Here is a 23925-nt window from a genome sequence, read left to right as displayed (position 1 = left end):
GCCGTGAGTTTATGGGCATAATGGCATTGTTTTAGGAGCCTTGCAGTGTATTTAAGATATGGTAGAAATTTGGAAAAAATTTGGTAGAGTTTCGAGTCGATTCGGGTTAAAACCAGGAACTCAGTCCAAGTTTTAAAACGAATCGGTTAAGTTGTGATTTGAGCTCAAGTTTACGTCTAGGAATGCTTATCAATATGTTTTGGGACATTTTAAGGAGTTTGGTAAGCTTCGGGTCAATTTTAGAAGTCCAAGTTTGAAACGATAATTTTTGGGTTTCTAGGGGCAAAATGGTCATTTTGCACCCGGGGTGAGATTTTGGTCGTGGCACGCCCTGAGCACAAATTCATGATATTTTAAATGTTTATCCATCACGTTCACGATTTTGACGCTATTATGATAATTATGGTACATGTTTGGTTTAAAGAATAAATTATGTATATGCATGCTTTTATTTAAGTGATGAACATGTTGACACGTTTTGAAGGAAGTGATTTAGTTGTGACTAATACGATGACATGATGACATGATGACACGATGACATGTAAGGCCCGGACTCAGTGGGCGGGTAATGCCGTCGCTGATGATCCTCGCCGCCGGGTACCGCGGTTACACGTAGATGGATCCATCGACTCACATGATGATACGAAAGTCACAGTTAATGAACATAATTCAAATTAAGATTTTAACACGTATATGCTGGTACGATAATACATGCTATTATCATGTTTTGACAGGTCACGGTTACGCATACGATATGATATCATTATGAGACATGTTTTGACACGTTACGATTTTACACGACATGCTTATGTTCATGTTTTTAAGCTCATGAAATGTATGTTGATTATGCTATTTTTCACTGCTGTGTGCTATGTATATGTACTTGTTATTACTGGTACAGGTGTGTTGAGTCTTTAGACTCACTAGGCTTGTGTGATGCAGGTGAGCATTTTGATCAGGGGACCGGAGGTGCCGAAGACTGAGTAGGCAGGCGGGATGTGCAGTGACACGACCCGAGGACCATTATTTTTCAGCATATTGATTCATATGTTTGAGAGGAGTTACACATTTTTATATGTTGATCATTTTACGATTTTTACACGTTTACGTTTACGTTGATTTTAGATGACGTTAGTTATTTTTAAACTGCGCTACTTTTATTGGCAAATAAATACGATTATTTTAAATGTTATTTTGTAATTGCGAGCTTTTTTTTTAAAAAAATATTTCCGCACTTTTAAAACGGGTAGACGTTTTAAGAGAACTCAGGCTTGATTCCATTGTACTCCAGATAAGTTGCAAACAACCTATTGGTAAACTAAGTACCTCGATCACTTATTATTCTATCCATCACTCGGGTTTTATCATTTTGTAGAAGCTTTAGGATCTTTATCAATTCTGAACTGGTCTGGTCTTTGGAACATAAGGAAATAACTCATGTGAATCTTGAAAAATTATCAATCATTACCAAATTGTTTCTCATTCTCTCTAAGCTCGTTACTAGAATATGGACAAATAGTTCCATATGAAGGAGTTCCAAATATCGAGCTGAGACGGTACAACCTCTGTTTTTGAAAGTCGATCTGACATGCTTTCCAATATGACATGCTGAGTAGATATCATCATTTGAAAAGTCAATATTGGGTAGAGACCGACTACTAAGCCGTTCTTACTCGGGTTAGAGACATTTTTAAAATTCAAATGATTTAATCTTTTATGCCAAAAATCAATTTTTTTTAACATTAACGGCTATAATACATGCCGGATCAGATGGTTGTTCAACAGACCAGTCTATTTTTTAAGTATTACCAATCTTGTTACATATCATCACAATTTTACCTTTTGGATTCTTGATAGCGCAAGTGTGCTTTTGAAATTCTACCATGTATCGATTATCACATAATTGACTTATGCTGATTAGAATATAACATAAATTTTCAACTAACAATACATCATTGATGACAATATTACCATAGAAAATCTTACTCTTATCCACACTTTTACTTTTAAAGTCATCTTCAAAAGTGATTTTTGGACCTGGATAGTAAATGATTTTTGATAAGACCTCGCTACAAGAAAAAATCAAATCAACAACGCACATACGACAACGGTTTTTACTAAAACCGTTGTCGTATGCTTTTAACAACGGTTTTAGTGAAAACCGTTGTTGTATGTGCGTTTTTTAAGCAAAAGACAATGTTTTTATAAAAACCGTTGTCTTTTGGGGGTCAAAGACAACAGTTTTTAGAGTCAATGAGAACCGTTGTCTTTGAGCGTTTTTTAGGGTCCGTTGTCTTTGAGCGTGTTTTTTTGGACAATCGACAACTGTTTTAGAAAATCGTTGTCGATTAACGTGTTTTTTGGACAAATTAGGGACGGTTTTGCTTAAAACCATGGCTAAATTTAGCGACGGTGTATAATCTGTCGCTATATATAGCGACAGTTTTAAGTAAAATCGTCACAAGATTTAAAAATCGTCGCTAATTTTAGAAAATTAGCGACGGGGACGGTTGTAAAAAAAACCGTCGCAAATTTAAAATATGCGACGGTTTAAGCAAAAACCATCGCAAATTGTCTATAAATATCCGCCCTTTCGGTCCATTTGCCTCCACATCACTTCACAACACTTAAAATTTTTCTCTCTTGCACGATTTTATCACTTTACAACACTTAAAATTTTTCTCTCTTACATGATTTTAGTTTCGATTTAGGTTAAATTTTTTCTCTTTAATTTTTGGCAAATTTTTAAGTGTTAGTTAAGTTCATGAATATTGTTAGCATAGTCAAATTGTAAGTTTTTTTAGATTTTTTAAATTATTAAAAGTAATTTTTTTTATTTTACTGAAAATATTTGCGACGGAAATCATGAAACAACCGTCGCTAAAATTAGCGACAGACTTGATGGCAAACCGTCGCTAATTTAGCGACGGTTAAATAAACCGTATCTAATTTTGCATAAATCCGTCGATAATTTTATTTGCGATGGTTTTTAAAATACCTTCGCAAATTGTAGCTACAACAACGGTGAAAAACCGTTGTCTTTGAGCGAACCATTTAACCACAGAGGCTTTAAAAACAACGGTTTTTCAGGACATACGACAACGGTTTTTCACCATTGTCTTTAGGCTTTTTTCTTGTAGTGACTTGATATTTCCTGTCATATGTCTTGAATATCAACTGTCCAGATACCTAGTTGATTTCTTCAACAGTTCAGACTGTGATACCTGTAATCATAGAATAAAAATGATTTTGGTACCCATATCTATTTGAGTTCAGAACAGATTAGTCTTTTTGGGATTCACACCCGAATTATCCTGACAAAAGATTTTCCATTGTGTGTCTCCAATAGGTTCGGTGATTGTGATGAAATTTTGCTAGTGTTGTGTAGAGAGTGCTTGTGATATGATCGATTGGAAGATAATCATTGAGCTACAATAGCTCGTTCTTGAAATAATGAACATCGATGAATTAAATTGAGTTCGGTTTTCAAACCAAGAGGAAGACACTAAAAAATCCTTCTTAAAAACCGATTAAACATTTTTAAAGCATTTAAAAAATATACAAGTTAAATGAGTAAAAAAAATTTGGTTGAAACATTTAATCAAACACTTGGTATGCAATATTTTAATATTTTAAATATAAATAAAATGATTCAACAATGCATGTTAAAAACAGTAGCAAGTAAATAATTGTAATAAGTAAATAGACACAAATTTTTTTTATGGATATTCCGATATTAACAACTCCTACTTCACCCTTTCTTCCTCTTGAGAAAGATCCACTAGAAGATTTTGATTTACACAACTCTTTGTACAAATCCATTCCAACTTAGAAGATTTTGATTTATAGAACTTATAACTTGCATAATTGAAACTCATAGTGAAGGATCGTGTGTTGGGCACCAGATGTGCTTCAAACACAATATTCTCCAAGAGCTGCAATAGCTCGTGTTCTAAGAATGTTTACACCAATGAATTAAATCAAGTTTGATTAAGAATCAAGCGGAAAACACTCGAAGTAATCCTTTGTTAAGAAAAACTGATAAATTTTATATACTGTGCAACTGAAATTAGGGGAATCAGTTGTGGCATATATCAGTTCAGTTATTGTGATAACTGAACTGACGGATGCTCTAACTGATCAAATCAGTTGAAAACAAAAGTTAAATAGTTAAAGGACACATGATATGTTTATGGATGTTCGGAGACTTCAACTGCTCCTACGTCACCCCTTCTACCTCCTCGGGTAGGATACACTAGATGACTTTGATTTATACAACACTTTGTACAAACCCACCCAACTTAGGACTTACTCACTGCCTAAATGAACTCCTAGACTAGACTGAAGGCATCACCTCCCAGCCTACACTTGTTTAACGTCTGTGTGTAAAAGACTACATACACAAGTTTAATGTCTTTGTGCAAGACTGTATTTTGGGTGGTGTTGTGTGCGTGTGTGAGAACTGAACAATGAACACTACAAGAAAGTGTTATCACATACTGAGGGAATTGTGCTTCTAATCTAAACTGATAACACGATGACAAATTGCTTCTAGTGAGCAGATATGCAATAAGCTTGCCCTTTCTCTCTGTTTCTTCACACACTTGTTCTTGTTATTTTTTTTTATTGGTCTTCACTGATCTTCTATTTATAGGTGAGAAACTGATCGTATAGTGAGACTCAATAATTGTATATGTTGCAGCTTGAACGTGTTCCTTGAAATTTGTGTCTCGACTTTTCGGACAGCCTTCTGGAACATTTTGGCTTTAAGCTTTGCTGCAACGTCCATTATAGTACTATCAATAGTACATATGCTTTGTGTCTTTGTGCGTAGCTGGAATCCACTTAGATAAGCTTGTCTTGATCTGCAACTGATTGATTCCTAACCGATGCTCCTAACTGGTCATCTGAACTGATCTTCAGTTGGGCTGGTGAAATCAATTGACTCGTCAGTTGAACTGATTTCACTCTTTCAGTTGAACTGATCAGCTGGGATCTTCATCAGTTGAGTTCTTCATCAGTTGGCCAGGCTTCTGAAGTTTTCCTACTGAACCACCTATTAGCTAGAAATCAGTTGATTTGTTCTTTGATATGTCAGTTGAGTTGATTCAGTTTGGGCAATCAGCTGGCACTTTCAGTTGCGTCTTGATAGCTTCAGTTTTGGCTCAATTAATTGATCAGTTTGGAGCATGATCAGTTTCAGCTTTCTGCGCACTACAATAAATCATTTGAAACAAAGTTGCAAGTTTTGTTGACATCAAAATCAAGATTGGGAACATTAAATGTTCCAACACATAACATATTCTTGATTGTAGGACGCAACCTCACAATCCGCATAATGTTTAATGTCTCTTATGACAATACTATAAATACAATATTTAATGTCTTTGTGTGAATACTCACTCAACTATACTTTGAAGCTCAATTGTCATTTATATGTAAGAGTGGTTACAAACTAAACTCATAGAAGATGACAAACTGCTTTTACATTGCAAACTAGACTCATAGAAGATCGCAGCAGTATAAAAATTTCAACATGGTTGTGCATGAGCAAAGGCAGTTTATTGGTTCAAGTTGATACAAGTGTGCTACCACAAGAAAAGAGGTTGAGGAAAAAGTTGGAGTTTTTGTCAAGAAATTCAAGGTTGTTGTCACCATCAATGGAATAGGCGACAAAACTCAAATTTCAATCATATATCATCAAGAAAACTCAGAACCCTCACTCCAAAGGTTTTTATTCCATGGTACTTGAGTAAAATATCAATTAGATAATATATCTTATGCTAGTTTGGCTAGCAATTCCCTTGCATATGTTGATTATCCTTAATGACTAATAAGGGACACTTTCAGTGTTTATGAACATTGAAATTGGTAAGCATGTTTTGATTTTGTGTTGGTTGAAATTTAGGAGTTTGAATGGTTTATTCTTGTTGAAGCTAGATGTTTGATTCATGTATTCATGTGTTGGATTTTTTTTCCAATTATTTGTGCATTTCTTATTTTGCAAAATACCATCATTTTGAAAATATTTGCATTTGTTATTCATCCATCTAATTTTATCAATTTCAAACTTTCAAAAATATAACGGGAGAGATAATTATGATTTTAAGGATAATATTGATTTTAAATATTGTGGGGGTGAAATTTTTGTGCTTAACTTACAAAAAGAGAGAGAAATATGTTAGTTGAAATAATTGTTTATCCAAGTTTTGTGATCATAAAAAAAGAAGATATTGTTGGGTTAAGAAACACAAACAATCTTGATTTTAGAAACACAAACGATATTGATTTTGATGATAACAAAAATTGTTATTGTATTTAAAATGTCTACTGCTAAACTGCTACTGAATTTTATTTTTTATTTTTTGGAAACTATGACCGAAAATATGCATACCCATATACATATACAAGTCAAACCATGCATTTTAAAAATTCTTCCTACCACTGAATAAAAATAACTGCAGTTAAATAAATCTTAAAATGCGACTTCAACATAGAAGTTACTGTTTTAAAAATAAACACCAACATATATCTATAAATCTGAGAATCACCAAAGCATGAAAATCATGATCATTTTGAAATGCTATTTAAAACTCATGTCTCATAATCATATTATGCGGAATAAATGTAAGGTCCTCGAGTTTTCACGTGCACCCCCAGCTCAGCCTACTAAGTCTTCAGCGCCTCCAGTCTCCTCATCCACATGATCATCTGTATCCATCACACCTATTGAGTCTAAAGAATCAACACACCTGAACCATTATAACAAGTATATATACATATCATGCAACAGTGAAAAGTACTGTAAACAAAATAACTTTCATGATCTTCAAAAGCATGAACATAAACATAAACCTTTTCATAAAATATCATGTCATATCATATCGTCATATACGTATTCATTTCCGTAATTGCATTCAGATCATTAGTTGTGACTTTCGTATCAGCTCTAGGTCGTTAGATCCATCTACGTATAACCGCGGCACTCGGCGGGGGAAAGGGGGGATATCAGCGACAGTTTTACCCGTACACTGAGCCTTGGCTTACATGTTCGTATTAGTCACAACCAACTCACCTCCTTCAAAAACATGTCATCGTATTCATCACTTGAAAAATTCATACATATACATATATTTTCTTAAAACCAAGCATGCAACGTGTTTTCCAGCATTAACATAAAAATCCATGTTCATAATCAATATATACATTTTAAATATGCATTATCAGTTGTCAGGAGGACTGATAACCTAACTCGGTGAAAAATGACCATTTCCCATTCAAACTTCTCAAACACCTTAAAAACATATTTTTAATCATTTCTTAGACGTAAACTCGAGCTCACGTTTTAACTTCTATAATCCGTGGAGTTTCGGTTTTAACCCGAGTCAACTCGAAATTTAACCGTAGTTCAGAGACTTCTAACCAAACCCCGTATGACCCAATTTAGCCATCAATAACCTCAACACCCAAAACGAGACATGCTCACTAAAAACATTAACCATCATGTATTGGACTAGCGCCTAGGCGCTGGGTCCATGCACCAGCGCTGAAGCGCTACAAGTGACGAAGCTCGAGCACTGCGGCACCAAATGAGCAGCACCGTGATGCTACCCCGTGGACAAAAACCCAATTTCAACCTCTAAGAAAACTCCATACCACACCCAACCATGCCAGACCAGGCTCGAACCAAACATTGACTAGACCACTTGGACCATACTGGACTCCCTTGAACCGACTTAACTCACGTCTACAGCCCCTGTACGCTGGACTACCTAAAATCACTCAAACCGCAACCTAGCTTGATTCACCCACACGATCCACGCCAAGCCCTACGACCAGCGGCCCATGGACCATCCCAAGCCCCGACTCAGACCCACCAGGGTCTGGAGTATGGCCCAGATCGAGCCCATGCACGCTGCCTACACACTTTCATCCGATCGAGCCATCATTTGCCCTAAAACAAGGAAGTGCGATCGACCCTTATACATCCTCGATCCAAACGCAACATTAACACTTAGAACTCCTCTAAACCCTCTATAAATTGACTCTTACACACCCAAACCATGGCAGCTCCTTCAACTGTATCAAAAACGTGATATACATGCAAGCAAGAATCATATATATGAAGTAAAACGTGTAAAAACCGAACCGAAGCCTTAGATCAAACATATATCATGCATAATCAATCCAAAACATGTATCATGGTGTGAAAGACGAGAAAAAAAAGGTAACAGATGTGCCTTTGCGATTAAACTGGAAAAATCACAAGAACGATACGTAGACCGAACACCGAAGGGATGGGACGATTACCCTCTCACTTTTACCTTGAAAAACTTATCAAAATCTGCTGCCAACCGTGAGTGTGTGAGCATGAGCAGCTGCTGGACGTGAGAGGGTGAGGGGGCTAGGGTTAGGATGAAGAAAATGATGAAAATAAAATAAAATAATGGGCCAAGTTTTGATATAAAAGAGGTTAGTGACCTAGGCCAGAAATTCCTACTGAAAAAGTCCCATCATGCCCAAAAACACGTACGTAAAATATTTCGTTTTGGTACGTTTTCAAAAATATTACCCGAGCATTCAAAAAGTCTTCCATTTTGCTAAAAATCGACTACCGATTTAAAATATGACTCGACATGTAAAATAATCTAAAAATACACAATTTTTGAAAATACCTATTAAATACATAATATATTAAATAATTAAAAATAATTATTTAATAAAATTGTTTTTGTTAAACTGTCCATGGTCCTCATTCCACGTTCGAGCATCGATAGCTTCTAAAAGGTCCTATTTCATGCATTCCAGTAATATATTCAAATAATTATGAAATCATGAATTAAACATGAATTTAATGCAATTAAAATAAATTAATTAAAATATATAAGAAATTTGATAACTCGCATGCATGTGGTTCACGTTGACCTTCAAATTTTTCAGGACGTTAGCCTAATGGTCTATGATCTTTACAGTATTTCTAACATATTTACTCAAGTGTATAAATGATAGCTCAAGTTGGAAGTTAGAACTCGAATTTAGCCAACTGAAAATATGGCGTGTTTCAGTGTTTTGATGATATCTCACAAGTCCGTAATGCAAATGACAAATCGTCAAAACTAATGAACAGAAAACTCATTTAGGACAAATTTTATTTAACGGCAGTTGGGCTAAATAGGATTTTATCTAGGAAATTGATGGTTGCAATTCCAAAATGATTGCATGAAAACAACAATCATTTGGGCATGAGCAGTTGTGGTATTTTGGTCAGTCTGATCAGCTCGATTATCCAATGAAACGATTCAGTATGTGTTACGAAGATAAGATAATGATCTATAAATAATATTCACAAGTAAAGTTTGAATCGGAGTGTAAGATGTTGATAAAAGACAATGAAAACAAGCTTAAATGAGCAAGACTGATTTATGCATACCTCATCAGTTAGGTTCAGTTGAGAAAAAAAGTAAAACTAAATGGCCAATTTAGCATATGAGTAAAACTAAATAACTAGTTGAGCAGATGAGCAAAACTGAATGACCAGTTTAGCAGGTTCATTTTAGAAGATGAGCAAAACTGAATGACCAGTTGACCAGACAAGCCAAACTAAATGACCATTCTAGTAGACGAGCAAAACTGAATGACCAGTTTAGCAGGTTCAGTTTAGCATATGAGCAAAACCAAATGACCAGCTGAGCAGACGAGCCAAAATGAATGATAAGTCTAGCAAAAGAGAAAAATTGAAAGACCAGTTGAGCAGACTTGAAAACTTGAATGACAAGTCTAGTAGACGAGCCAAATTGAATGATTTATATGTTAGACACAAGAATATGACCATTTAGAAAGTTTCTGTATTGTTGACGAGCAAAACTGAACGACCAGTTGAGCAGATAGGCAAAAAAAAAATGACCAGTTTAGCATATTCAATTTAGCAGATGAGAAAAATTGAATGACTAGTTGAGCAGACAAGCCAAACTGAATTACGAGTCCAAAAGACAAGAAAAACTGAAGGGCCAGTTGAACAGACGAGCGAAATTGAATAACCAGTTAAGCAGATGAGCCAAACTGAATGATATAGACACAAGAATATGACTGTTTGAAAATTTTATGTACTGTTTCTGATATTGAAATGGTAATTTCCGCCTTGCTGGCCACTTTTTCCGAGCCTAACTGATTTGGACGTTTTTGTTCAGTTGGACTCTTCAACTAGATTGATTATTTAGTTTGGCTCGTTTGCTCAACTGGTCATTCAGTTTGCTCGTCTGCTCAACTGGTCATTCAGTTTTACTCGTCTGCTCAACTGATCATTCATTTTTACCCGTATGCTAAACTGATCATTCAGTTTGGCTCGTCTGCTCAACTGTTCATTCAGAAATATCATAAATAGTACAAAAACTTTCAAACGGTTATATTTTTGTCTCTAACATATGTATCATTCTTGGAACCTATAAATATAACTGAGCTTCGAATTTTTGTTGAGTGAGTCTTTACACAAAGATATTAAAGATTGTGTTTAATGTCTCTTATGCCAAAACTACAAACATAATCTTTAATGTCTTTGTTTGAAGACTCACTCAATTAAAGCTAGAAGCTCAATTGTATTTATAGGCTCCAAGAATGATATTTACGTTAGACACAAAATATGACCATTTAGAAAGTTTCTGTATTGTTTCTGATTTTGAAACAGTAAATATCATAATGGAAACTTGGCATAAGAGATATTAAACATTATTAAACAAAATCTTTAATATTTTTGTGTGAAGACTCATTCAACTAAACTTTGAAGCTCAGTTTTATTTATATACTCCAAGAATGATATACACATAATATTACCGTTTGGAAATTTTCTGTACTATTTATGATATTGAAACCATCATTTCTGCTTTGCTGGTCACTTTTGCCAAGCCTAACTAGATAAACATTCGACGTGTGATAATATATTTGAGAGATACACACATTGTAATGGATTAAATACTCACACACAATCACTCACACATATACATGAGAGTTGAGTTTCAAAGTTTAGCTGAGTGACACTTCACACAAAGACATTAAAGATTTTTTTTAAAATCTCTTATGTCAAGACTACAAACATAATATTTAATATTTTTGTGTAAAGACAAACTCATAACTGATTTCTGAGAATGCCCCCAACACACACTGTAGTGGATTAAATCCTCACATACAATCACTCACACATATACATGATAGATGAGCTTCAAAGTTTAGTTGAGTGGATCCTTCCCAAGGGGAAGAAGGGGTGACGTAGAAGTTTTTAATATCCAAACACCCATAAACAAATTTGTGTCTATATTCTTATTGCAATTATTTACTTGCTACTGTTTTTAAAATGCATTTTTTAAGCATTTTATTTGTATTTCAAATACCAAAATATTTCATACCAAATATTTGATAAAATGCTTCAACCAAAATTTTTTTACACATTCAACTTACATATCTTTTAAATACTTTACAAAATGTTTAATTGGTTTTTGCGAAGGATTAATTTGAGTGTACACCGCTTGGTTTAAAAATCAAACTCGATTTATTTCATCTGTGTTTAATATGTCAATAACTGAGCTCTTGTAGCTCAACGATTATCCCTCAGTTGATCCTATCAATTTGACAAATATTTGTTTAGGCGTTTTCTTCCGATCAGTTAGCCTATATCTCTTTTAACTGATTTGAATTGTAGTAATGGTTATTTCTAACCTTCATAGAGTTCTTTCTAGTGTGACTCTTATCAGACCATCTTGACTTGAAATGATGATCATATTCATTCTTGCTTAGTATGTTCCTGAGCCAACCTGATTTAGAACTCTCATGTCCTACATATCCAATTCCACGATGCATTCCTTTATTCCTTTGATAGATAGGTTTATTGACTTGAAGTTCAGGTTCTAAATGTTCATATATTGTGGTTGATCAGACAAAATCTATGAATTTAGATTACCTTTATCTAGACACTACTGATTACTTATTTCAGAAAAGCTGTATTCATTATGATCAAAGCCTAAACTTGATCTTTCACCAGCTTGCTTTTGATCTTCATGCATCTTTCTTAGTGAAACAGGAAACTTTGTCCAAGTGTTGGCCAAATTAGTCAACCTTTGATTTTCAATAATTAATACTCGAAATTCAAATCCCATGTTTTCATTTTCAATCGTGATCATACTAACTTTTGTCTAAATAATGTCTAGCTCATCGAGTTGTTCACAGCTTGAGCTGCTAGACTTATCTATCAAACATTTATTTTATGCTTTGAATTCCTCAAATCTTTGTGAAATTCTTTTGTAATTCATTACCATCTCATTCAGTGCAGTTATTAGATCATCTCGTTCAATTTTATCAGAATTAAAATCGAATAATTTATCAAATGGATTGCAGATCTTCATCTTCTATCAAACACTTGACTGACTCTTAATCACTCTCATTGGATGCATCAACTGAGCTGGTGGTCTCTGAGTCTGTCTCATACCATTTGATGTTTCTTTCTTATGCTATCAACAACTTCCGTTCTCTATTCCTTCCGAAGGATTTCTTCTCATCTTTGGTTCTTCTCATGTCAAATGATTTCTTGTCATCCTTATTTGGTCTAGTGTAATCGGCAATGAAGTGGTCTATTCTGCCACAACTAAAACACGCTTGATCAGAAGAGTTTGATTCTTTCTTAATTGTTCTTTTTATGAGAATTTAGAATGTTTGAGTGATTATTCCTCATGAATTTCTCAAACTTCTTGAAAAATAATGACATGACATCATTGTTCAGTTGTTCTGCTGATTTGGATGACGATTATTCTGTTGTAACCTTGCAATTGGTGAAACATATAGTTCTTCTTCATTTCTAGTTCCCAGCTCGAACTCACAGGCATCGGGTCAGCGAATAGATCATGCAACTCGAGCTTGTTCAACTCCTTGGACTTCTGGTAAGGCTCTAATTACTTTAAGTGCAACCTCCCTATTGTTGTAGTCTTTCCCAAAAGCTGTCAACTCGATCATTATGTTGTTGAACCTCTCATCGAACTCATTCTTTGTCTCACCGGCCTTCATCTTGATGTTATTGAACTTCTGAATGGTCACCATCGATTTTTTTCTCCTTCGTCTGATCATTTCTTTCACAAAGTTGGGTTAGTTTTTCTGAGATTTCTTTAGCAGACGAACATGTTTTAATTTTACTGAACATATTTTTATCTAAAGTCTTATAAAGGATACATTTTGCCACGTTGTCCAAATTTTCTTGCATCTTGTCATCGACAGTCCATTCCATCCTTGGTTTCTCTATCATTTGAGAAGCACCTTCTGTTACATGAGAAGCACCTTCTGTTACAGCAACAGCTGTGTTTGTTTTCTTAATCTTCTGCGGTCTATCTGTGATGATGTACCACATTTCATCATCTTGGGCCGATACATGTGTCTGTATTCGAATCTTCTAGTCATCATATTCTTATTTGGAAAACAAAACAGTTTTGTTAAAACATACCATGAATATATCATATACTCAGAGATCAGAATAAACCGCTCTGATACTACTTGTTAGGATCGAAGATAATAGTTTAGAAGGAGGGTGAATGAATTGTTATACAAACTATGTCAAATAATGTTAAACTTAAGCTATGTTAATAGCTCAAGTCATATTCCAATTAGTCTGAGTAATTTTTTTTTACTAAAAANTATTAGCTAAGTTTACGTGAGTTGACTTATCAGCACAAATAACAATCTCAACAACACAAGTGATTAACAGTAAGTAAGGAGGCGAGAATTTGTTTATGGAAATTCGAAAGCTAAGATTCTACATCTCTCTTCCTTCTGTTTTCATCTAGGAAGTGATAACTGAAAAGCTAATAGCATACCTAGGTATAGAATTGCAAATGAGAAGGCTCTTTTCTTGCTCCTCACACTCACGATTCTCATGTGTATTCTTCCAAAATCCTAGCGTCAGCTTCCATATTAAAAGCAACACCTTGTTCCACTAGCATATTTGATTGGTACAACAACTTGTACAAACCCACTTCAGCTCAGTTCAATAATCCTAATGAGCTGAAACTCCTAGCACTCTTTACTTCAACTTGATATGTTCAGAAATAGGCTTTTGACAGTTACAATTGATTCTTATAATACAACAACACTCATATATAAAAGATAAGTGAGAATACGAAGTGCACAATATTAATCCTTAATCGATCTGATAAAAAAATTGGTGTGTGTGCAAGGACAACTTACAGATGAATCTTTTGAGAGATGCTGCGTGATTTGAATATTTGACGAAGATTGATAAAACAGTAGCAGTTGCAAAAAGGATCTTCGGTCTTGATGAATTTCTTATTTATAGGTGTTAATCCCCAACATAAATAAATATATATGGTAATCACAGATGTACTTGTGGCCGATATTATGCAAATATTGCCATGTGACCTTATCGTGTTGCCGAATATAGTGATGGTCAATTCAAATTTCTTGGACACTAGATGAAAGGGGTAGCCAACAGATCTTCTCAATTTTTTCTTTGCTAACAACTATATTATAAACTCGGAGATAGTCGGTTTTCTTCAAAGAATGTTGACAGAATGGTCTTTGAGTTAATCTTTTCTGCTCGAACAACTTGGTTCAAATCATGCTGATAAAGAAACTCTATCATATCGAAATAGTTGAGCAGCTCGATTTGTCTGTTCAATTATGCTTGTAACATCATAGGTTGGTCAGCATATGTGACTTTCCTGCTTCATCCATTTGATTCCAATCGAACGATATATATATTAATATTAGTTAGTTTTTAATGCAGGGGAATCCGCAACACTTGACTGTCAGATTCTTTAGAACACAATCATTACAGATTTTTTTGGCAATTTTTTTAAGATCCTAAACTACCCATTTCGTTATTTTATACGTAATTTTTATTATATATACACATTAACGATCCTTTTTTTGTTGTTGTCAGAAGTAGTGGTCCAATGTATCGAACCTTTTTTTTGACATTGTCTAAAATAACAACACTTTATTTTACTTTTTATCGAGATGATTATATTTAAATTATATGGTTTAAAAATTAATCATCAACTCTAAATTTTGATAAAATGATAAATGTTCGATCATACATTTTTTTATTTAATTATATGTGGGGTTTGTCTAGATGTAATCTAGATACAACATACAAATATAAAAAATCTCACTTTGAAAACATTATTTATGAATGGAACCATTTTAATCAACAAATACTTTTCCTATTGATTTGAGATTCAAACATTGAGATAAAAAATTTTTTATACATTTGACGATTATTTTATATACATGTTCATAACTAGAACATAATTATATAGTCGATGATTTGTAGCTCATATACCATCAAAGTCTCAAGTTTAATACGATATGTCAATTTCGACATTTCATTATAATAATTCCTTCACAACTCAAAAAAAAAACATAATTACATGCAATTTTCAAAACAAATAGTATCCTAGACAATTCTAAACCATGCATCAAGTTGTGCAGACCGGCCTACACGTTGAATATTCTAAAAGGGACCACGACCCCCAAGTGTGTCCATGTACCACTTATTGTAGGAAATGGGGAAGAAATTCTATGCACAATTTGGTAATTAAATTATTCTTCTTGTTTTTTGGTTAATTTTTAAATAAAAAAAGGTCATGGTTGCCTTTATAATGTCGTTGAATGAATTAACATTTTCCAGGTTATTTCCCAAGTCAAATTAGGCATTAAATTTTATTTTCTTTATATGGAATATTTTGTAAATATCAAAATTAAAATTGATTGCCGATAGAGTACTTTACCGAATCCATTTAAATTGTCAAAACAAATCTGGATTAAATAATGTTACGGGTGGTTGAGAATATATAAAATGTATGTTGGAATTATTAAACAAACACTACTTTAACCCATTTTCCGGATGTCTGTTGTTGGAACTTGGAAACGGATGTCAATTTTTAGAAGTAATTAATAATAGTAAATTCTACGTTTGAGAAAATCTTTTACACTGAATGATTATTGAAAGGAATATTTTATTCTTATTTAATCTATATTCCATCTAAAATGAAATATTAGAATTTTGTATTTCTAGACTAAATTAAATTGATTATATGATAAGTTTTATTTCTAGATAAATCTTTCCACATATTTCAATTTAGGAACTTATCTCTAAGATATAATATATTAGTTTAAAATAGAGTTCTATTCCTAATAATTTCTTGATTTTCCTGTTTGTAAGATTTAAGTATCCATGGAAAGATATTGACGAAAGAGGAATATATATATATATATATATATATAGGGAATATTGAGGGAGAACGTGCGCAGCTTTTTCTGAAGAATAACTATGTTGCTGCTGATTTACAGAATAGAAGATTTCTGCGTGAAGAGTTTGAGTGATTGACTCACATCGTGATCGTGTTGCTGTCTAGTGTTGACAACACTCGAAGAACAACACTGAAGCAGAGTGTTGATCGGAGATTGATTTTGTTTATCTTTAAGCGATACATTGCGTTTGTATGCATCTAGTTTTTAATACTAGTTTATTTTGATGTATTTTTGTTTCCTTGAGTGTCAAAGAATTTAGGTTTGTTATTCTCACTAGTATTGGTTTGTTAAAACGATTTACATAATTTTCTAGTGAATTTTCGTGCCATGAGGCATCACACAAGTATTCGTACTTGTGCATGATTTAAATAACTGGTGTTCATTTAATTAAAGTTTACGTGTGTGTTAAATATTAATTTTCGCTGCAGTGTTGTGTGCTAATGTTGATAACACCAAATTCTGATACACACACANTATATAAGTAAGTGAATCTATGGTACGTAGTAAGTCAATATTCAAATCGAGAGAAATAGAGTATGAAAATTACACACAAATGAGCGAGGGATTAAAATGACAGAATGACGGATCCCTACTATGTTACCACCGTGCAATTTCAACAACCGGTTTGCATGTCCTTTTCTTATGATGTACTCTGCATACATTCTTCATTATATACTAACGTTTTACAAGCGTTAAATGCTTGTTCAATCGTGGTTTTGCTTCTTGTACTATAAAAATAATTTATAGTTTAAATAGAAATAGAGATACTATGGTAATAAAAATTCATACGAGGAATATGAGAAGGTCATACCGCAGACCCATGTACATAATATATACATACATATACATAACACTATATGATTAAAATTGAGAGATCTAAAATAACTAATTTTTATGTCATGATTTTTTTTTTTAGATAAGAAAACTTGGCTGTATTCATAGTTCTATATAAACTAGTGTCATTGTATATGTGTTACGTGCTTATACAATTGGTTTTTGTTGAACATTGTTTTTTGAGTTTAGTTAAATTTTATGTGGGCAAAAACTCAAATCCCTAATGTTCAACAAAATCTCACTTCAATACATTTTCTTTCAATTATGCCAAATGATTCATTTATATTTCAAAGAATTTGCCCAAATTGGTCCACAAAGCATAAATATCTTCAAAAAATGCCAAACTACCCTTTATTTTATTTATTAAGAAATTATTATATATATTAGGCCATGAAAATGGCATTACAGTCTAGGTAAGATTATTTCAAACATAAAAAATTATTATTATTGTGTAATTAAATGTTTGATGAGGAGATTTTCTAAAAAAATTATAGATCCGAACCTAGGGTCGAGATTAAATATTTACAGGATTTATTCCAATAATTTGGAATATTTGTAAGAAGATCTATCCGATGTTAGATATCACGGTACAAAATTATGATAATCATCTATATTATGTGCCAAGGAAAATCGAAGAAATCCTTAAAAAATAAGAAGAAATTCTTGAAGCATTAAAGTATATTCAAACAAGAATCGAAACCCTAGAATAACAACTCAGTTCTAATAAGAGGATCTCGGAAGGAAGACTGCCAATATTCCTTAGGAGAAAACCCTTATTACACCTACGAGGGTAGACCAAAGAGATACAAAAATCTTTAACAGACGATAAGAAAATGATCAATCTTATCAAAACAGTCTCAGAAAATTAAATAATCTGATGACAGCTATAAAAATGATTGGTTTAGATGATCTACAAGACCTTATAGAATCTTTAACAAATTTCAAGGTCGTAGATCTGAAAATGAATATAACCGGGGGGAAAAACTTGTTATTAGAATACAAGAACCACCGAGAGAAAGTGTGGGATCCTTTGATCTCAAATAATTTCCAAGTTGGTGGAGAAACACACGCAGCAGAAAAGGTCAAGGAGAAATCAAATTCCCGAGCACAAAGCACACCCTATAAGAAGTCTGTGTAGAACCAATACATCCTTAGAGGTTGTGCTTAACCTTGATGTACCAGAGTTCAAAAATAGAGAAGATCTCATAAATGATTGGACATCGGCTATGAAAATCGCAGCATGAAATATTCTTGGTGTCAACAGAGAATGATTCATTGAATTTTTCGAAATGAACCTTATGAGATTAGTTAAAATTGTTTCAAACATGACTTCAATAGATGTCTCAATTTTAATATAGTAATTAGTAGTGTTGATATGCACAATGCGCGTATTAAAAAGAAATTAATTATTTAGTCAAAAATGTTTTGTCTACCAATTAAGGATTAATAGATAATTTTCTCAATCTTTTAAGTTTTATGTGAATTAATATTTACATGGAATAAATTACAAATTACTTAAAAATAATGATTGTTTTTGTAATAAGTAAGTGAGCATACCAATATACTAAAAGTAATTANTACATATAATACTCTTGAGAAATCCAGAATAACTAATTTTGATATCATGATCTGTTTTTTAGATGAGCAAAGTTGGAATTATTTATAGTTCTATATATATTAGTGTTTGTGTGCTTATATAGTTGATTTTAGTTGACCATCATTTTTTAATTTAGTTATTTTTATGTAATAAAACTATGAATTCTTATATCGAAAAGAATTATAATTATTTTGTTATAGTTTGTAATTATTATTTTTGGATGTTATGTGATGCGATCGATTAGGGGGATAAATCATTGAGCTACAATAGCTCGATTCTTGAAATATTGAACACCGATGAATTAAATCGAGTTTGATTTTCAAACCAAGCGGAAGACACGTGAAATAATCCTTCGTAGAAACCGATTAAATATTTTGTAAAGTATTAAAATATATGCAAGTTGAATGAGTAAAAATATTTTGGTTGATACATTTTATCAAACACTTGGTTTGCAATATTTTGGTATTTGAAAAACACATAAAATGCTTCAAGAATGCATCTTTAAAATAATGAAAATGATAAGTAAATGCAATAAACAAATAGACACGAATTTTTTTATAGATATTCGAAGACTTCAAATGCTCCTACGTCAACCCTTCTTCTCCTTGGGAAGGATTCACTAGAAGACTTTGTTTTATACAACTCTTTGTACAAAAACACTCAGCTTAGGACTTACACTACTGCCTAACTGAACTCCTAGCTCTCAAGATTGTAGGCAGCACCTCACAATCAGCATATTGTTTAATGTCTCATATGCAAATACTACATATACAAGTTTATTGTCTTTGTGTAAGACTCACTCGACTAATTTTTGAAGTTCAACTCTCTTGTATATGTGTGAGTGATTGTGTGTGAGGGATTTTTCATTACAGTGTACATCTCAAATGTATCTTCACACAAGGGCTTGTGCTCTGAACTAGCTGATTTTTTAATTTTAACTGCCTATGCTTTGAATCATACTCAAAATCTCTTGTTTGATATTTAATATATTGTATTTATTGGCTCCAACAATGATATATACGTTAAACACAAGAATATGACCTTTTGGAAAGTTTCTATACTGTTTCTGATATTGCAACAGTCAAATTCGCCTTGCTGGAAATTTTTCCAAGTGGTCAACTGGTTCAGTTCAACTAATTTGTTTCAGTTCAGCTGGTCTGGTTCAGTTTCAGCTGGTTCAATTCAACTGGTCTAGTTCAGTTCAGCTGGTTTCGTTCAGTTTCAGTTGGTTATGTTTCAGTTGGTTAGCAGCTGGTTCAGTTCAGTTGGTCAGCTACTGGTTCGGTTCAGTTCAGTTTCAGCTGGTGTGCTGAAATCAGCCTAGCTGATTTCAGTTTGCGTAAGACTAGTAGTTTCATCGTCATTTATCAGTATCTTAAGCTTTGATTCAGACTTTGACTTCTGAAGATGATTTGTATATCATCTTCTTATCTTTCCAACGCATACTAAATTGCTTCATTCTAATAAACGAGCTGAGAGATATGACAAAAATACCGCAACTGCTCATACCCAACTCATTGCTGTTTTCGTGCAATCCGTTCGGTAATTTAACGATCAGTTAGGCCTTGATAACATCCGAATCTGTCCAATTGACGTGAAATACGACTTGTTTCAAATTAAGTTTTCTGATCAATGAAGTTGACGGATTGTCATTTGAATCACCCAGTTGAAAGATATCATCAAAATACCGAAGTTTGCCAAAAATTCAGTTTGTACAGAATTCAGTTTCAATTTACTTATTGTGTTAATAACTTCACACTTGACTAAATATGTTAGAAACACAACAACAAGTTTTGTTAGCATCAAAATCAAGATTGCGAACATGAAATGTTCCAACATTATGTGTTTTTAAAGAAAAATAATAACATAACACTAAATGAATATATTTTAATTTGTATAGGTAATATGTAACTTTTTGTATTTGAAAAATTAGATTGATACGATACTTATGGGTAAAACATAAATTTAAGAGAACGATTTTTTATGAATATGAATGTATATGTACATGGTTCTTTGATTGCAAAATTTGTTCCAATATTATCTAGCAGCCCAACATACCCTATGCGTGCATATGTATAATTTTTGTGTGTGTGTAAAATAACTTATATTATTTTTTAATTTATGAATTTTATGATGATTTTTTTTTATGTAAAAGTGATATCAAGATCATTTAATTTTTTTTTAGTAATTTTAAAAATTTTGAATTGTTGATGACATGTGATAGTTATAGTTGAGTTAAAAAAATTTCCTGATATTTTTTATCAAATAAAAATAGATTAATTTTCTAATTTGTGGGAGTCATTTTTTTAAAATAATCATAAAATTAATTAGTTTCTCTAAATCTCTCATATTAATAATAGTAGTGCCCCTTGACATGCAAATCATACGTATATATTAATTTTTTGGCGAAAAAATTAGATATTATTTAAAAAAAATGGTCCAGATATTATATTAAAATTTAAAACTTTTTTTAAAAAATTATAATAATTTTTTATGTTAGGGATGATATGATCAATTAAATATATCTATAAAATTAAATAAATATTTTATTAAGATATATTAGTTACAGATAAGATGAAAATTTACTTCATTTGGTGAAATCATATTCAAAAATACAATTATATCATCATTTGTATTACTTCATTATTGATTTTTTTTTTGCTTTCCTAAAATAACTCTAATTTTTAAATCTTTAAATAATATTTTTAAAAAGATTAGATATATAATTATTTTTGAAATTATATTTTAAATAATTTGTTATGTGTTAAATTTATTAAATTTCTTTCAATATATAAAAATAATTTTTTATTTTGCTCACATATTGTGTGTCTTCTGTGCTAGTTTATATATATAGTGGTGCAACTTGCGCGTTGTATGATGGAGCAATTGGTTTTTTGTGGCTAATTATTTTTGGAATTGAATTAATTTTATTTAATTTAACACTGTAAACAGATATATTAAAATTATTTGTTATAAATTCTAATTTTGAATTTTGTAAATCGAACGTGATTAATGTTAGGATAGATCATAAATTTAGTTCATGATTATTGTTAGGATACATTATAATTTATTAAAACTAGATTTTTATAATATTTTTTTCATAAACGGAATTTTGTTTTGTAAAATGTATTTTATATCTCATCTGGTGAAACGATTTTACAGTTCTATAAAAATGACATTGATTGATCCAAATAATAAATATCATAAAAATTAATATTTTTTAATAATTTGAATCGGATCGAATCAACAATCTATCTTAAAGTAGGTCTTTTGTGAGACGGTCTCACGGATCTTTATCTGTGAGAAGGGTCAGCCACACCTATATTCACAACAAAAAGTAATATTATTAGCATAAAAATTACCATTTTTTCATGGATGAACTAAATAAGATATCTGTCTCACAAAATACGACTCGTAATACCGTCTCACATAAATTTTTGGCCCTTTCTTAACCTATAAGATTCAAATTTTCACTTGAATTTTTGCAATGATGTAGGACAAATATTATTTATTTAGTTTTTGGGGTATTATATTGTATTATTGAAATCATATTGATTTACCAAAAAACCACCAACAATAATTGTACCTGGCAAGTACGCTACCTGTACCCTCCCTTCGCCCGCCCCCTATATTAATATCGGTATGCTCCAGCTCCTCTCTCTCCTCCCCAATTCTTCCTCTTCCACTTCAATATTTTATAGATGAAGAAATTGCTACGGAAGTTGACCAGGGTCTCCGATTCTTCGCACTACTCTTCTCTGCGAGCGGAATCGAGGGAGACGGCGGCGCGTCCGCGTCGCGCTGAATCGTTCCGGCGGAGGAGTGGCGGAGGCGTTCCGCAGGGGCATTTCCCGGTGTACGTCGGGGAAGAGATGGAGAGGTTCGTGGTGAGCGCGGATTTCCTGAATCACCCGATATTCATGAGGCTTCTAAATAGATCGGCGCAGGAGTACGGTTACGAGCAGAAAGGCGTGCTCCGGATCCCCTGCCACGTGTTCCTCTTCGAGCGCGTGCTCGACGCCCTCGGTGCTGGAGGCGAGGCGCGTGACCTGCAGGAGCTCCTGATCCAGCTATCGGACGAATTGTGACAGCCAAACGACAACGTCTTTCGATTAAAATTGAAATTAGACCACCGCTGCTGGTGATAGCTACGGGTAACTAATTATATTCAGACCAGTTCTTCTTCGATTCTAATTTTCGATCCCCCTTTTTTCTTTTTGTTTTGTAAATAATTTGTGAGTGAGGACCGAAGAATATCGTTTTGGGCAAACTTGTTTTGTTACCTATTGATGCAGAGGAAGCTAGTAAATATCGATTTCTTCTTATCCTGATTTTGTACATTCAATTTACTTTAAATCCAAACGTATTGCTATCATTCTCGTGAAATTTAAGCGAATTTCTCACCAAAATTCACTAAATCTGATGAAATAGAACTTGAAATCTGATGGTAATAAATGCGAGAAGGGGGGGTTAGTAGTAAATGCTGGAAATAAAAACGTAGCATACGAAAAGTACGAAGAGATGTTTGGAGATGAAGTCGGTGAGATTTTACATTGCTGATATAAATCTAATTGTCAATGCAAACCATAAATACCAGTTTTCCAGTACTGTACGGCCACCGATATTTTCGATTAATTGTTTTCAATCAATATTTTTTTTTTTTTAGAAACAAAAGTAATCAAGTTGCGCCATTTTTCTGCAGTTTGTAATTACTATTTCAAATATATTTTAGGAATATCAAATATAAAGAAATTATTTAATTAGTAAATGATAAAAACTTTTGTGAGACGGTCTCACGAGTCGTATTTTGTGAGACAGATCTTTTATTTGGGTCATCCATGAAAAAGTATTACTTTTTATGCTAAAAATATTATTTTTTATTGTGAATATCGATTGGATTGACCCGTCTCACAGATAAAAATTCATGAGGCCGTTTCACAAGAGACCTACTCAAAAAAAATTGTCCTAACGAGCAAGTTCCTTGAATTTAGGGGAGGCAATGGTTTTTCTCGTCTAATTTTTTACAATAAAATTAGAATTATAAATAATTATATTATTGATATATATCAAATTATCATACATCTTTTATCATTACATTCTACTAGCCAAAGGTACCATAATCTATAAATTCAAAAACACCTCTGGATGACAATTTTATACTACAATCAGCAGATCCCATTATTCTCGGTAAT

General features: G+C 32.8%; 1 protein-coding gene and 1 long non-coding RNA gene across 2 annotated transcripts; both read left to right on the top strand.

Annotated features, from left to right (window-relative positions):
* The first annotated feature begins 540 nt into the window (after positions 1-540).
* LOC140989213 (uncharacterized) lies at positions 541-1212 on the top strand. The gene is made up of 2 exons (XR_012177458.1): positions 541-699; positions 943-1212. It is a non-coding gene; the product is annotated as an uncharacterized lncRNA (long non-coding RNA).
* Positions 1213-22383: 21171 nt separating this feature from the next.
* LOC140989119 (auxin-responsive protein SAUR71-like) lies at positions 22384-23058 on the top strand. Its single transcript, XM_073458276.1, has one exon. The coding sequence runs from the start codon at positions 22435-22437 to the stop codon at positions 22819-22821; it is 387 nt and encodes a 128-aa protein (XP_073314377.1). The 5' UTR covers positions 22384-22434; the 3' UTR covers positions 22822-23058.
* The last annotated feature ends 867 nt before the right edge of the window (positions 23059-23925 follow it).

The sequence above is a fragment of the Primulina huaijiensis genome, chromosome 1, assembly GCF_012295235.1.
Source record: "Primulina huaijiensis isolate GDHJ02 chromosome 1, ASM1229523v2, whole genome shotgun sequence".
Lineage (NCBI taxonomy): Eukaryota > Viridiplantae > Streptophyta > Magnoliopsida > Lamiales > Gesneriaceae > Primulina > Primulina huaijiensis.
This window is presented reverse-complemented; position numbering and strand designations above follow the sequence as displayed.

Excerpts from the sequence above, each read along its gene's own strand:
- LOC140989119 (XM_073458276.1), top strand. The coding sequence starts at position 22,435 with ATGAAGAAATTGCTACGGAAGTTGACCAGGGTCTCCGATTCTTCGCAC.